At 44.8% G+C, this 17571-nt stretch overlaps 1 protein-coding gene across 1 annotated transcript in view; it reads right to left on the reverse strand.

The window, feature by feature from the left end:
- LOC309569087 (NACHT, LRR and PYD domains-containing protein 6-like) overlaps positions 1–17571 on the reverse strand; it is a 179654-nt gene that overhangs the window by 22001 nt on the left and 140082 nt on the right. Inside the window, exons 10-13 of the mRNA XM_082274851.1 lie at positions 12793–12918; positions 12408–12531; positions 2964–3127; positions 1685–1862 (exon numbers count right to left, since the gene is read on the reverse strand). Coding sequence (XP_082130977.1) covers positions 1685–1862; positions 2964–3127; positions 12408–12531; positions 12793–12918 — 592 coding nt within the window. The remainder of the gene's footprint in view (positions 1–1684; positions 1863–2963; positions 3128–12407; positions 12532–12792; positions 12919–17571) is intronic.

Below are 17571 nucleotides of genomic sequence, written 5' to 3' on the forward strand. Positions count from 1 at the left end.
TCTCCCCCCCCATGCTCGATGGGCTCCCCCAGTGCTCTCCACCCCCCTGTGCTCCCTGGCTCCCCCCCCCTCAGTGATTTCCAGTTCCCCCCCAGACAGTGCTCTCCAGTTCCCCCCCCCCCTCCCCCTGTGCTCTCCATCCCCCTGGTTTTCCCTGCTTCCGCCCCCTCCGCGCCTTCCAACTCCCCTGCAATGCTTTCCAAACCCCCCCTTAATTCTCTCCAGTCCCCCCCCCCCTCCGTGCCATTCAGCTCCTCCAGTGTTCTCTGCTTCCCCTCTGCTCTCCGGTCCCCTAGTGCTCTTCTATCTTCTATCATGTCCGCAGTTCTTGACCTTCTCTTGTATCATGTCTGCAGTATCTGACCATCTCTTGTATCATGTCCGCAGTCTCTGACCATCTCTTGTATCATGTCCGCAGTCTCTGACCATCTCTTGTATCATGTCCGCAGTCTCTGACCATCTCTTGTATCATGTCCGCAGTCTCTGACCATCTCCTGTATCATGTCCGGTCCGCAGTCTCTGACCATCTCCTGTATCATGTCCGCAGTCTCTGACCATCTTCTGTATCATGTCTGCAGTCTCTGACCATCTCCTGTATCATGTCTGCAGTCTCTGACCATCTCCTGTATCATGTCCGCAGTCTCTGACCATCTCTTGTATAATGTCCACAGTCTCTGACCATCTCCTGTACCATGTCTGCAGCCTTTGACCATCTCCTGTACCATGTCTGCAGCCTTTGACCATCTTCTGTATCATGTCCACAGCCCCTGACCACCTCCTGTATCATGTCCACAGCCCCACACTTTTTGTCCCAGGACTTGACCTCTGAGTATAGACAAGAGTAAGCGCAGCATTTGTGCATCTGCACCTCCATCATGACTGTGGCTTGGCCCTAAAGAGTAAGCGCCTCATTTTGTGCATCTGACTGTGCCATCCATACCAGTCCGGGTGCACCTCCATCATGACTGCCTGAACTGAAGCTTTATCCCCAAGCAGGAGCGGCCATTAATCTTCTTTCTCCAGTTACAGTATATTGGTCAAATTACAAGTTAACTTTATGGGGGTGACACAGTTTCAGCTAAACTTAGTGTGTTCACAGGGTAGCAATGCCAGGGAAATACAGCTTTAAAATGTATGCCTTCATGATGAAAAGTATGAGAGGTGGCTGGAGAAAGATCAGGACCCGGGACGTGCTAAATGTACACTGTGTCGTAAAACGTTTCACATTTCGAACATGGGCGAGGCAGCGCTGTCTAGCCACGCTGAAGGTGCAAAGCACCAGTCTTTAGCTGCGTGCTCGACAGCTTCCAATCCGATCGCTGGCTTTTTCACCCGTGCGCCTGAAGTGACACCGGCTCCCAGCTGCGGCAGCGGTGCTTCCATCTCATCCACTGTAAAACAAGGGACCATTTTGAGTCGCTGTATCCAGAAACGAAACCCTAACTGCAGAGGTACTGTACACTACAAAGATTGTGATTTATTTTAGTAAAAAATGCTGGGTGTGACATGGATTTTCTTCTTATTTAACATGTATACATAAACATTTCATGAAACTATAGGTCATGAATTTTTACGTGAAGTCATGGAAAAGTCATGGAATTGTATTGGTAAAAATGTGTATGAACCCTGAATATAGGTCAATATATATACAAATTCAACATACAGAATTTCACATTCTAGTTACCGAATTTATCCAATTCGTCACGCAGTGCATACAAATGGGCAGGACAATTAAAAAACTGTAGATCGTAGATGCCTTCCAAGAACCCCATGATGGCCTCTTTTCCAGCGTCCAGAATATCTTGTACCAGCTGCTCGGAGAACATAAAGGGTCCCAGGTCGCTCCTCATTTGGAGATATAACTAGAATACAATGTTACTGATTTCAGGGAAAATAAACAGAAGCAAAATATTTGTGAATATAATTGGTTTTATCGTCCCAAATAGACTCCACCCTCCACCCAGCCGGTTATGTTCAGATGGCTTAACTGGAGATTCATGTAGAGCAGGGGTGTCAAACTCAATTTCATCGCTGGCTGCATCAACATTATGGTTGCCCTCAAAGGTTGAATCTGTAAGATTAGATGTCCAGAGAACCCCACCTGCCCCCTACATCAGATGTCAAGAGCCCCCCACCATTAAAGGTCAAGAGTCCCCCAAAGAGTCTCGAGGAGGACCAAAGGAGGACTGGAGTCAGCTGCTGGAGTCTGATGAATGCTAAAAGGCGAGGCAAAGATGAGGGGGTGCTGCACTAAGAGGCGCAGGTTCTGTAGGAGATGTTTTGTCCTCCTCCCTGTTGCCTCCTGCTGGAATGGAGGGGCACAGGATCTGGCAGAGGAGTTCCTTCCTCCTCACTGTTGACTCTTGCTACAATGAGGGGGGGGGGGGGTTCAGAGAAGGGCTAATACCACGGCTGCACAGAGAAGCACAGGATCTGGCAGAGCAGTTCTGTCCTCCTCTCTGTTGACTCTTACTGGGATGGGGGGGGGGGGGGATGTGTGCAGACAAGCCACTTTCACAGCTGCACGGAGAAGCACATGATCTGGCAGAGGAGTTCTGTCCTTCCTTTCTGCTGCTCGCTGCTGAGACAAGGTGGGGTGGAGATGAGGGGGGTGCCACAGCTGCAAGAAAGGTGTGAGGGCCACATTAAATGGCCTGGCAGGTTTTGTGTTTGACACATGTGATGTAGAGACATACACAGAATATAACATTCTTCGCCCCCGAAGTCGTGCCGTGGTAGTGTGAGCCGGCACTTAGACCATTCTGTATTTAACTTGTGATAAAGAGACAGAGAGTCTGAAAGAAAGCAGCTTCTGCTGTTCTCTCTTTAGAAACCTCATAGTGCTCTGGGACTTATTTGTCATAGTTGTATTTTTTCTCTAAATATTTTCTTTTGCTGATAGTTGTTGTTGACTCTTCTCCTAGCTTTGATTGCTGTAAAAGTCTGCACATTTTTCTAGTTACCTCCTTATTAATGATATTCCGAGAGGCCATGTACTCCAGCAGCTCTTTGAATTCAGAGGCGGATGCCACAATGTAGATCAGGTCATTTTTAAAATACTCGTAGATTAGTTTAAGTTCATTGAAGTCATACTGAGACAGCAGCTGATGGAACTCTTCCTGTGCGCCTGGATAAAAAAAATGGACAGAATGAAAGTTTTTTTTCTTTAACTTCTAAAGATACTGCAAATGCTGCAGTACCAACATAAGTAGGACTTAATAGAGAATTGTAGTCTTGTGTCTCATTGTAGCAAAGGCCAGATTTACCATTAGGCATATTAGGCCTGTGTCTATGGGCCACAGAATGCAAAATCTGGTGCAACTCTGCATAGAAACCAATCAACTTCCAGATTTTATTGCCAAAGCCTAATTGAACAAGCTGAAGTTAGAAGCTGATTGGCTACCATGTACAACTGTACCAGATTCTGAGTGCATCAGTTCTACTAAATGCCTGATTTTGCCCCAAAGAAGTATTTTTTGGAGCTTCACCAACAGGTGACTAGTGATACAACACTCAGGTGTGAACACAGGTATTGAGAATCATAGGACTCTGCATCTTGAGCATTGTAGCCAAACAAAACTCTCAGGTGTGAATGGAGCCTAAGCTGACCATACATTATATGATTTTTAATGTGGAATTTCCTTTAGATTTACCTTCAACTATATAGTGCAATGGCCTTCTTGATTGGATGAAAATTAAAAGTGTTGTTTAGGTTTGACTTCATAATACATGGTTTGTGGTAAATTTAAAGGAAAATTGTACAAGAAAGTTGTATAATGCATGGCCACCCAGTCATTTACTGTCACCCAGTCATTTACTCCCTGCATGGATGAGATCTTATATCAGCAGCTGATAAGGAGAAAGGCAGAATCAGAGGAAATTGTGTCTTTGCTGCCTCTAGTGGCTTACAGGTGTTTAGCATTGAGGTTGAATAAGGCTGAGTTAAGAGCTAATCTCTATTTAGTGGTCACAATTTTTGAATGTAATACAATAACAAAAATATGGAAGAATCAGAAGAATCACTGGTTCGCTAACTATAGCTCTTAACAATGATCAACATAGGCTAAACATAAAGATGAAATGTAGAAGCTTTTTTTTATGTATATATTATTGTAAGACCTACCATTACTGTATCTTGCAGGCATCTGACCCATCTTTTATTCTTGCAGAGCAAAATGGTAAACCAACCTTAAAAACAAAAATATAAATGTGTATAATTTAGGTGTAGCACACTCTTAGTATGAGATGATAGGTACATTTATTTTTTGGCTTTCTGTAGTCATTGGAGCAGCTATTGATTTCTCTGGGCTGTTCTAGATTTCACAGACTGCAAGTTTGATTGTTTGCATTCTGGAGTCTTCTAGAACATAGAGGTGCTGGGAAAGTCAAACAGACAGCCTGAATATTTAGTATGCTTCAGCGAATGCATGGGGAGGTGTGCCCAGTAGGTGGCTAGAGGAGACCATAAATAGTCTGGGGTCTGGAGCAGCCTGGGTCTAGTTCTGCTGCAGAAGGTTCCAGCCTCAGGAGCTGCTGCCCCCCTTAAGTCCTGCTGAAGTCCACTGAGGTCCCTGCTATAGGAGAACTGAGTGGCCTATTTCTGTTTACTTCTGGAGCTACGGATTTGGGTCTGTAGGACTCACTGAAGACTGCCTGTCGGGAGCTGGGAGGTGTGCAGCTACCTTGGAAAATTGTGAGTACTGATCCAAGCTCAAGAATCTAGTAACTGCGTGCTGTTCTACTTCTGAGGGGGCAGCAGTAGCTCTTTCTCTGAGACTACTCCTACAGGGTCTCAGTTCTGGCCTTCCCCTTGGTTACTGGTTCAAAAACTGTTCAGAGAAGCCTAGCGTAATCAAAAGTGTCCTCTTGTTATAAATCCACATTTATTTTTACATTGTTGCTTGCTGTAAACTCTATTTACTTTCCGTCACCATAGACAGGACCCCGTTGGCTCATGCATCTGAGCTTCCCTCCAGTGCCTCTCCAGATTGTCATGGATAGGACATCATTATAACAAAATAATTATAACCCCCAAACAATATATATATATATATATTATCTCATAAAAGTGAGTACACCTCTCACATTTTTGTAAATTTTTTATTATATTTTCTAATGTGACAACACTGAAGAAATGACACTTTGCTACAATATAAAGTAGTGAGTGTACAGCTTGTATAACAGTGTAAATTTGATGTCCCCTCAAAATAACTCAACACACAGCCATTAATGTCTAAAGCCCTGGCAACAAAAGTGAGTACATCACTAAGTCAAAATGTCCAAATTGGGCCCAATCAGCCATTTTCCCTCTCCGGTGTCATGTGACTCGTTAGTGTTACAAGGTCTCAGGTGTGAATGGGGAGCAGGTATGTTAGATTTGGTGTTATCGCTCTCACTCTCTCATACTGGTCACTGGAAGTTCAACATGGCACCTCATGGCAAATAACTCTCTGAGGATCTGAAAAAAAGAATTGTTGCTCTACATAAAGATGGCCTAGACTATAAGAAGATTGCCAAGACCCTAAAACTGAGCTGCAGCACGGTGGCTAAGACCATACAGCGGTTTAACAGGACAGTTTCCACTCAGAACAGGCCTCGCCATGGTCCACCAAAGAAGTTGAGTTCACGTGCTCAGCGTCATATCTAGAGGTTGTCTTTGGAAAATAGACGTATGAGTGCTGCCAGCATTGCTGCAGAGGTTGAAGGGGTGGGGGGTCAGCCTGTCAGTGCTCAGACCATATGCCGCACACTGCATCAAATTGGTCTGCATGGCTGTCATCACAGAAGGAAGCCTCTTCTAAAGATGATGCACAAGAAAGCCTGCAAACAGTTTGCTGAAGACAAGCAGACTAAGGACATGGATTACTGGAACCGTCTCCTGTGGTCGGATGAGACCAAGATAAACTTATTTGGTTCAGATTGTGTCAAGCGTGTGTGGCGGCAACCAGGTGAGGAGTGCAAAGACAAGGGTGGCTTGCCAACAGTCAATCATGGTGGTGGGAGTGTCATGGTCTGAGGCTGCATAATTGCTGACAGCACTGGGGAGCTACAGTTCATTGAGGGAACCATGAATGCCAACATGTACTGTGACATACTGAAGCAGAGCATGATCCCCTCCCTTCAGAGACTGGGCCGCAGCTCAGTATTCCAACATGATAACTACCCAAACACACCTCCAAGATGACCACTGCCTTCCTAAAGAAGCTGAGGGTAAAGGTGATGGACTGGCCAAGCATGTCTCCAGACTTAAACCCTATTGAGCATCTGTGGGGCATCCTCAAACGGAAGTTGGGGGAGCGCAAGGTCTCTAACATCCACCAGCTCTGTGATGTCATCATGGAGGAGTGGAAGAGGACTCCAGTGGCAACCTGTGAACTCCATGCCCAAGAGGGTTAAGGCAGTGCTGGAAAATAATGGTGGCCACACAAAATATTGACACTTTGAGCCCAACTTGGACATTTTAACTTAGGGGTGTACTCACTTTTGTTGCCAGCGGTTTAGACATTAATGGCTGTGTGTTGAGTTATTTTGAGGGGACAGCAAATTTACACTGTTATACAAGCTGTACACTCACTACTTTACATTGTAGCAAAGTGTCATTTCTTCAGTGTTGTCACATGAAAAGATAGAATAAAATATTTACAAAAATGTGAGGGGTGTGCTCACTTTTGTGAGATACTGTAGCTTCAGCCATACCCCGTAAACCCCTTCAATGCCTCAAAGTATATATAAGGATTGCGATGGTATAAATACAACATATTGCTATAGACTAATGGGCCATACACACTATGTAATTGTCTTTAGATTTTTTTCTTTAGATTTACCAAAACCATATAATATGAGGTCAAACCTGAACACTATCAATTTGTATGCAATCAGGCAGGCTCTTCCACTACATAGTTGAAGGTAAATCTAAAGTAAATATACCAACAAAAGTTTTATAGTGTGTATCCAGCTTTAGTCCATCTGGACTGTAGCTGCTTTGCTGCTCTGCCTTTTTATTGTTTGAGTTTTTTTTACAGTCAATATCCAAATTCCCCCGTATCTGTAACATGGTGTTACGACATGGTGTCTCCCCAGATAGTAAAAACTAATAATGTTACCTGCGTAATTTATCCTCCTTTAAAATCTGGTGTTGGAGGACACCCAGTGCTTTGTTATTCCTGGTACTTCCTGGTCAAACTCTGATCATTCCCCACGCCCAGCAATTTACCTTCCCGCACCTGCCTGCCATTCAACAGAGATGTGTAAATAAACCCTTTCACTGCCAGAGCCTTTTTTGCACATATGTAAAAAACAACTTCCTGACAGACGGCATGGCACTTCCTCTCCTACCCTATAGGACCCCCACTTCCATAAATGTTTGCTCCAAGCCAGAGGCCGCGTTCCTTTTTTGTCCTCCTCCTGAGGACCAAAATAGTTGAAGTCTTACGTTGGATAAGTGTCCACGATTGAGCAAGCTGTACCCCGGAAGGCGTGTTGTGTTGAGACTCCATCAGCAGTCCCCATTAGTGGGGTGTAGAAGGGCGATGGATGGGGTAGTCATGAAGAGCTTAAACCTTGCCATCGGCAGGCAAAGTGGCAGTCCGGTGTTATTACCTAGCTATTAACGGGTGGCCATAAACGCCCTGGACCTGTGCACCAGCGTCTTCCTGGATCCAGGCATGTAAATCCATGGCAGCAGTTTTTGTGTGTTTGTCTGTTTCTTTTTTCCTGGCTCTAGTGTCTTCCGGCCTATGGCGCTCTGCCTTCCAGGCTGCAGCTTTGGCTCCTGCCAGCGCCCAGGTCAGTTCTGCGCATGCGCAGACTATGGAGGAAGACGAGACCTGGTTTTGCGCATGCCCGTTCCTGTCAAAATGGGTGGTGCCGAGTTCGGTGCATGGGGGCTGTGCCTAAACCTTGTGGACAGCCTTACCAGAAGAGATGAAGCTGTTATAGCTGCAAAGGGTGGGCCAACTCAATATTGAACCCTACGGACTAAGACTGGGATGCCATTAAAGTTCATGTGTGTGTAAAGGCAGGTGTCCCAATACTTTTGGTAATGTAGTAAGGGGATCAGAGAATAGCCATAGTTAATTTTAATACTGGCCAGGATGACCAGAAGCTCCAAGGGCAATAAATGTACACTACGAAGAAAACTCAACAAACTCCCCCCTCTAACCAGCCTGCAAAAGCAGATCTGTGAATAGCCATGGGTAATTTCAGTGCATGCCGGGACAACCAGAAGCTCCGAGGGCAATAAATCTTCAATACAAAAAAGCTCAACAAATTCTCCATACTGACCAGTGTGCAAAAGGGGATCTGTTAAAAGCCATGGTTAATTTCAGTTCTGGCCAGGATGACCAGAAGCTCAGAGGCAGGGCTGGATTAAGAACATTGTGGGCCTGGTGCTGAGGATTTTTGTGGTTCAGGGCTTCAGGTATGAATGAGCACAGTCACTGATCATTAAGGATCAGTACCCAGAGAGCAGGGGGAATCTGATGGACAGTCTGGGGTGAATGGTGCAGGGGTGGGGTTGCAAGTATAAGCACTGATCTCCCTCTATGGCTCACAAAGAAAGCAGCTGAAAGCCCCGGGAGAGAGAGGAGGATAAGCAGCTTTCAGCTGCTTCATGGAGAGTCAAAGAGGGAGATTGGTGCTTGTAATCACCCCCACCACCGGACTGATAAACCCCCACATGTCATATTTCCCCTGCTGCAGGAGGAGGTGCCCAGAGCCTCTCATGTGGCCCCCTACTGGCCCTGAGCTGAATAGTCAGTCTGCCCCTACTGGGCCTATATTAAGGTGGGGGCCTGGAGCTGCAGTTCCAATAGCCCCTACGTTAATCTGGCCCTGCTCAGAGGCCAATAAATGTACTCAACAAAGAAAGCTCAACAAATTCTCCTTACTGACCAGCTTGCAAAAGGGGATCTACGACTAGCAACAATTATTCTGAAATCTCCTCCTTTATCTCTGATATTAGCTCTTCTAGAAAAATAAATAGAGAGTACAGGGTCAGCGTCAACAGCAACCACTGTAAACCCTAATAATTCAGCGATGGATATGTGTTATCTTCACATCCACACAGATTTTCTATGTTCTCTATTATTTTCTATTACAACCCCCCTATTTGGGCCCCTTCTAAGCCCAGGCCCCATAGCTGCCACATGAGCTAATATGGATATTGTTAATGCTATATGTCACATGTCGAAAAAAAGACACAGGTCCATCCAGTTCAACCCACATGTCATTGATTAACTAATAGGCTGAATTCTATAGAATCAGATTACGGGGAGGCAGGCGATCGGAGAAAACCTAAGAAAACTTCTTCCATGTTATACTGCAGATGGTTTCCCGATAGACCACGTTAGCAGACCAGTCTGCTTACCTTTATGTAATTGTGTTGACGCAGTTTCAGGGGCGGCTCTGAAAGGCAATGACGTCAGCAGGAAGGAGCAGGGGGAAGAGGAGGGAGGGAGGACAACAATGTGATCACAGCTGTTACTTTCACTTTCAGAATATTATGCATCCCGATCACAGAGAAACCTTATCCCTCGTAGAATCACAGAGTAGATCTGGTATAGAGCTTATACCCTATGAAACAGCACTGGGAACGAGGAAAAAAGGAAACTGTAACAATTCTGAGATATCATCACAGATCAATGAGAGTAATGCAAAAGTGGCTGTAGCTTTTTTATTTAACTTACATAGGTCATTCAAATTCCCTAAGTTGGTAGAGTAACTCTTCCTCTATAGTAGCCTTTCTCAACCAGGGTTCCTCCAGATGTTGCTATGGGTTCCTTAAAGAGCAGCTCCAGTCTCTTCCCCTCCCCCCCAAAAAAAAACAAATACTGTAGCTGCTGACTTTTAATATAAGGACACTTACCTATCAGGGATCCAGCAATGTCAGCACCCGAGCCTATTCTTCCAACCTAAGGGCCTTCCAACTTAACAGCCAGTTTCCTACTACACATGTGTGAGTCGTTCTGCACTTTCTGAATGGTCCTACATTCTTCTGGGACTTGTGTGTGTCCCAGAAGGCTGTGGGGGGGGGGGGGAAGAAGGAGGGGCCAAACATTAGTCTGCCTGTAAAGTGGCACATCTGTACGGTGTATAGAAGCTGCTGCAGCAATAATTGCATTTATAAAGCCAAAAAATGACATTTTCCCTGCAAGCTTTCTTTATTTTATAAACAAAGACTTGAGGAGGGGGTCTGTATGATGAGGCCACAATTTAGTGCACTTTGGATAGAAGTAACAGGTGCAGAAAAATTGGGCTTTGGGTGTTGGTGGTAGAAGCTGGACATGGGGGTGGCAGGGACTGTAGTTTTCTTTCACTGCAGCAGATGGGGCAGAGATATTTGCCTGTTATAGTCTACAGATGTGGTGGTGTGCTGCTGGCAGATGTGCTGCAAGGACCTGGGACACCCTTCACTATACAATCATCCCTGTCAGTGGAGGCTGCTGAGAGGACATGAGGTATAGTGGGGTAGACATGAAAGGTGAGGAGTGAGGAGAAGAATTATGTCCTTTTTCTGTGGCTTTCAGGTGCTTTTGCCAAGGGGCTGAGTGGCGGGAGGTTAAATGCCTTGTCAAAGCATGTGGTACCCAAATGGCTGGTGTTTTTGCCATGCTTGATCTGCTTGAAGCAAAGTTTGCAAATTGCACATGTGCTAAAAAAGGCCCAAACAGCTGAGCTGTGGGAAGTGGGCCGGGAGATAACAGCTACAACATGGAATGAAAGAGGGTGGCTGCTCTCTACTCTTTCATGATGGCTGCTTCTGGAGGACATCCTGCTTTGTTGGGGTTGCCTCACCCTCACTTTCCACCTCTGCTCTATCTGGCAGCCAAGTTGCGTCAGTGACCTCATCATCATTATCCCCTCTATCCTCATAATCACTGGAGCCAGCTTGGCAATATGCTGCGGCTGGGGGAACATGACTGCCAATTCGTTGTTTATCAGTGTTCTCCCCTCCCTGTAGGCTCATATTCCTACCTTCTTCAACCTCAGAACCAACATCAGAATCAAGAAATGCCTGTGCATCGTCAAGAAGCAAGTGGCTGATGCTGTGTTCAAATAATTCAGCTGACTCCTTCATGCATGATGCTGGGGCTATGGCAGGAGTAGCTGTGGACAAGGAAGCAGAATAAGCCACTCTGGCAGCTGCGGTGGACTGTGCACTAGTCTCTGCTTGGGTCATAGAGGATGAGGAGGATAGGGATGGTTTAGTAAGCTAGTCCACCACCTCCTTTGCATGCTGTGGCTGGATGGCACGGGCAACATCACTAAACAGAGGGAATGATGCCCTGCCTGAGGACGGACCACGTCCACCTTTGCCTGTGGACACAGACGCTGCTGGCCCCCTCACAGTGTCACAGGAACGTCTGCCTCTCCTTGTGGGCCTCCAAGACATGATGGGGCTAATTATGAAATGTAATAGAGACTGGGAAATTTGTAATTGGATGCACTTTATTCAAAGGAAAGTAGTGTTTGGTGCACTTTAACTTGAGGACTGTCGCTGACAGAAAACGGGCATCAACCAAAAAAAAAAAAAAGGGGGGTTATACAGCACTGTATACAGCACTAAATGTTATGTAATGCGGTGTAAAACACTGCACTGCACAGACACACTCCACTGACCCACTTCAATATACTGCAGTAAAACTGCACTGACGCACATCAATATACTTCAGTCAAATGGCACTGATGCACTACAATACTGCAGTAAAACTGCACTGATGTACTTCAATATACTGCAGTAAAACTGCACTGATGCACTTCAATATACTGCAGTAAAACTGCACTGACGCACTTCAATATACTGCATTAAAACTGCATATTCTATCTATCTCCACTCCAACATCACACTGCAAATGGTTCCTCTGGGAAGGAACCTTTTATAGTGTAGGGTGAGTCTATGAGCAATGAGCCATGATTGGGCACAATCATCATGACTTTCTCCAATCATGGCTCTGAGAGAGACCTGTGCAAAGCCTTCACAGCCAATCAGGGCTTAGAATGTATCGTACAGCGTGCAGTGCATTGTGGGGCGTACGGTGGGCCAAACAAACGGTCAAGCACCCTGCCAATTCAGATGTTCGCCCAAAAGGCAAACAGCCAATGTTCAGGCTGAAATTTTGCTAGTAAGGAGCATTTTTCAAGTGACCATACCACTAACTTACCATTACCGGAGATAGAGCAATTATTAGCAGGGTTTCCATGAAACCACAAAGTTGTTTCAACAGTTCCTCAATGTTAAGGTGGTGGAAAAAGGTTGCTTTATAGTAATTGTTCTTTTTCTTTTTCATTGCAGGTATATAATGGATTCCAAGCTGAAGCATTATTGAGTTTTTGATGAGAGTTGGGTGCAGGCTTTTTCGACAAAACTGACGCCATGATGAGAAGAGTCACCAATGATAAGACATTACTCTTGTAAATGGAGTAATCTCTGTAAGCATTCTGTTGCCTTCTGTGGATGTAGGAATGCCTGCACCCCACCTTCATCAAGAGCTCAATTAGAGTTCCTCTGTTGCTTTTGTTGAAAGCCAGGTTCTAAATTAGCAAGGAACCATTTTTTGGTGCAACCATTTTAAGTTAGCAAGGAACCATTTCAAATGACCTTCTGTAGACCTCTAGGGCCATTTAAAGTCTATTCATCCAAAGAACACCTTTAATTGGTCTTTCCCATTGACCTTTCCCATTGACCTTTCCCGTTGACCTTTCCTATTGACCTCAGTGCGTTTTGTCAAAATGGTAAAATTTTGCCAAAATATTCCCATTTGGTAACTGAAGTTGACATGTTGGTGGAGTTACTCTTTCTCCTTTGTAACTCTTCTTATTTTCCTTTGTAGGTAAGTAATGGATTCCAAGCATAAGCAACATGGCATCATTTCGTTCTTGATGAAGGAAGGATGCAGGCTGTCTGTCATCCACAGAAGTCTACAGAATGTTTCCAGATATACCATTGACAAGAGTCACCAATGACAAGAATATGCTCTTATCAATTGTGTCATCTCCGTAAACATTCTGTAGCCTCCTGTAGATTTTGGAAAGCATGCACCCCTCCTTCGTCAATAACTCAGTAAGGGTTCCTCTGTTATTTATGCTATGTTCCCAATTAGCAAAGAGTCATTTGGCACAAGCACTGGTCCGAAATAGTTTAAATGAGCTTCTGTAGCCCTCGAGGGCCACGTAAAGCCTATTCTTCAAAGAACACCTTTAATTGGCCTTTCCTATTGATCTCAATGCATTTTGTCAAATTGGTGACATTTTGCCAAAAGTTTTTCATTTGGTCACTGAAATTTTGGCAAGCTTCTGAACTCGCTTATCCCTACATCTGATGTAAGATATCAGCCACACAGGGGGTGCATTGTTTTCAGCAAGTCAGCCAACAGATAGATCTGTATTGTGAGAAGAATTAATGTACTTCAGTGACCGCCATGGCGACTTTACTAAAAAAAAAGACCACAGCTAAAAATATATTTTTTAACTTTCTGGACAAATTGGGGGAAGTGACAGATCCTCTTTCAATTTTACATTGTTTTTTATATTCCCATCCAGATAATCTCCTAATTTTCTGTCCAGGTGACCACATGAACGCTGTTCTGTGCTGAAGTTGCTACTTTCTAACTTACATTCTACTTTTATTTTTTGTAGACAAAGACCAAAGTAAATACCCAGCAGAGGTTCTAGCACCCCCCCCCACTCCATCCAAAAGTTTAGGCAAAAACTGCATGTGAAAGAGTAGCTCCTACTAAAGATAATGTTTTATTATAATGATTATTACCGAGCTGTTGTAGCACTACTCCCTCGGGAGCTTCTGGTGACGGGTTCCCCTGGGTTACCCATAGCAACAGTACAATAGTTCAGTGACTTCAAAGTGCCTGGCTAAGTCAAGTAACAGTCTAGGAGTTTTGGCTTTTGTGGTTTTATTGAGAACTTGGATAGGAGAAGGGAACGTGAGGGATACTCCAATTTGAGTAAACTATGCACAATTTGCTGGGACGTTATATATAGTTGAGTGCAGCAAGGCCGCTGCTTCACCTTGTCACTAGCGATGAAGCAGTAATTTGGTTTTTGTGGTTTTATTGAGAACTTGGATAGGAGAAGGGAATGAGTGGGATACTCCAACTTGAATAAACTATGCACAAATTTGCTGGGACGTTAGATATAATTGAGTGCGGCAAGGCCGCTGCTTCACCTTGTCACTAGCGATGAAGTAGTTCATTAATTAAATAACCGCTTTAGATAAGCTGTACTGTACTGCAGAACACTCTTCAGGGCCCTTCCTGGTACCCCCTTTGTTCCTATTCTTCAGGGCTTTCTACACGGCACCCCTTTTACTGTAATACTCTCCGTGTGAGCTAGCTCCTTGATCCCCTGACTTCACCGGAGTGGTCCCCCTTCCTGGGCCAGACCCTTTTGCAGGTCCCTCAGGACTCACGGACACTGTTTTTCCCAAAAGACTTTTCCAGCAGCTCCACCGTCAGATCCTCTGTAGCTCAGCTCCACACCTGGTCCACTAGGCCGGCCGCCTAAGACCACCTTCCTCACACACTGCAGGAGGAGAGACAGCCGTCCGCCTCCTCCTGGGACTCTGCTTCCTGCCAAAGAAACCCTTTCACATGTCCCCCGGCTTTTATGAGCAATCCCAGGATGCATTGCAAGAATGCCCTCCCACTGGGACTCGAACAAAAGCCAATGTGTCACTGGCTGGGTTTCCTCCACTGTCCAACAAGCTCCCTCATTGGATACAGTGGGGACACTCCCTCAGACCCAGTGAATTACACCTAGAGACATGTAACAGGCAACCTAACAGATCAGGCTCCCCTGACAAGCAGAAGGAGCAAATAGATGCATTTTCCTAGCACCGGCCGAGGAGGATGCTACACTGTGTTTTAGGATGGTTGTACCTTAAATTCTGAGTCGTTGCCAGAACAGGAATAGAGGGGACATTTTCCAATGGGGACACTTGCTCCAGTGACAACTATATAAAAGGAGGTTTCCCTCACTTTGGTGAGATTTCACTGTTGTCTACAAGACGTGGGAATCTCCCTGTGACGATACTCCTTGTCACTGGGAGTGAAAGACAGATACTTAATGGTTTGGATTGCTTCAAGTGGGACAGTAACATTTGTCAGCAATATCTCTCAAGGAATGTGAAGATTTAATCCCACTTTACACTGTGAGACCTATAGCCTGTTGCCATGAAGTCTGACTCCTAAGTAATCATAGCAATACATAGATGTGTATTCCATGTACTTCAATGTAGGAGACAGACAGACTGCCGTTGGCAGTTTTCTCCTATTGTCTGTCTATTGAGGTGGAATGTGGATTGTGTTAAGTCTGCTTGTCCCATTGTTAAATGTTAATGAGTCCATATTGTTCTGTCCAGATGGCTAGATAATTAGTTCAGGTTAATTCTGTTTCTGTATACAATTCCATCTGCATATGATAATGTAATCAGGCAACCCCTGACCTGTGTGTGGTAATCTGATCAGGAGGGGGAGGTCCATGCTGTATATAAATTCTGTGTGACTGTTCAATAAAGAGTGATTCCAGTACAATCTAAGTTGTTGGCTAGCTTTGTATGGGGGCGGCTGGGAAAATCTGGTATATATATTCAAGACGGCAAAGAAGCCGTATACTGACGGAAGACCACAAGTACAGTGCGGTTCCGTTACACTCCCCAATGGAACACTACAAACCAAAATCTAACTGGGGGTTTAAAACACTGCCTACTCTATCCATAACGTAAAGAAAAGGCCAAAAAATGTTGTCTTCAAGCTAATGCAAACTAGTGGGAAGTCCTGCTTTCTTCCTACGTTAGGGTTAGGTTATCTCTTCTTATGTGTCATCTCGGTATTTTAGCTGTCCGTCTTTGACGTCTGTGAGGTTGTGGCTTCTGAAGGTTTCTCACGAAAGGCTTTTGACAGAACACTTCTTTTTTTTCCAACACTTGATACCACAAGAAAGATAATTCTGTCAGACGTGTTTTCTCTACTTCTGCAGGGGCAAAATAATATTGTATTCTGTCAATTGTGACATCCAAATCAGAGAGGTCAGGCAGGATCGCTTACAAAAGAGTAGTAGCATAAGATCGGAGGTCTCAGGAACACTTCTAATTTTCAGGTTGTTTCTGCTAGATCTGCAGGGTTGCCATCGGGGGGGGGAACAGCCCTTACACATGTAGGGGGCCCGGGCATCCTGAGGGGCCCAGCTGCCTGGGCCTCAACCAATAAGACTTTAGCATAGAAATTGCTAAAGCAGGGTCTCTGCAGATGCCTCTGCTGGATTGGGTTGTCTCTTTGCTGAATCTATGGGGATGTCTCTTTGCTGAATATATGGGGATGTCTCTTTGCTGAATCTATGGGATGTCGCTTTGCTGGATTGGGATGTCTCTTTACTGGATTTGGATGTCTCTTTGCTGAATATATGGGGATGTCTCTTTGCTCGATTGGGATGTCTCTTTGCTGGACTGGACCATTTCTTTGCTGAATCTATGGGGATGTCTCTTTGCTCGATTAGATTCATTTTCATAGAATACTTTGTAAAAGTGTTAAAATAAAAGCGGGTGCACTGAAGGACTCAATGAGGTGACCAGTGGATGGATTCTGTATGACAGCCAGTGAGTGGGCCCTGGGGGATGTTGGTGGTAAGACCCAGGGGGGCCCCAGCCTAAAGCATTGTAAGGGGCCTCAACATTTTGGATGGCTGCCCTGTAGATCTATCCTTATCTGCCAGCTTAGCCTTAATCCACTCCATCTCCTACTCTTTCCCCTCATAAGCATCCATAAGGTCATTAATAGTGGTGGCAAATTCCCCCCATTTTTTGATTCAATGTGTAGCAAACTGAAATACCTCAATAAGAAAAATGCCACATTATGGCCACTAGATGGCGCAAACTGAAACACCTCAATAAGAAAAATGCCACATTATGGCCACTAGATGGAGCAAACTGAAATACCTCAATAAGGAAAATGCCACATTATGGCCACTAGATGGAGCAAACTGAAATACCTCCAATAAGGTAAATGCCACATTATGGCCACTAGATGGAGCAAACTGAAAAACCTCAATAAGGAAAATGCCACATTATGGCTACTAGATGGAGCAAACTGAAATACCTCCAATAAGGTAAATGCCACATTATGGCCACTAGATGGAGCAAACTGAAAAACCTCAATAAGGAAAATGCCACATTATGGCTACTAGATGGGGCAAACTGAAATACCTCAATAAGGAAAATGCCACATTATGGCCACTAGATGGAGCAAACTGAAATACCTCAATAAGTTAAATACCACATTATGGCCACTAGATGGAGCAAACTGAAATACCTCAATAAGGTAAATACCACATTATGGCCACTAGATGGAGCAAACTGAAACACCTCAATAAGGAAAATGCCACATTATGGCCACTAGATGGAGCAAACTGAAATACCTCAATAAGGAAAATGCCACATTATGGCCACTAGATGGAGCAAACTGAAATACCTCCAATAAGGAAAATGCCACATTATGGCCACTAGATGGAGCAAACTGAAACACTGCAATAAGGAAAATGCCACATTATGGCCACTAGCTGGAG

Source organism: Pelophylax lessonae, assembly GCF_965119305.1.
Source record: "Pelophylax lessonae genome assembly, chromosome: 13".
NCBI lineage: Eukaryota > Metazoa > Chordata > Amphibia > Anura > Ranidae > Pelophylax > Pelophylax lessonae.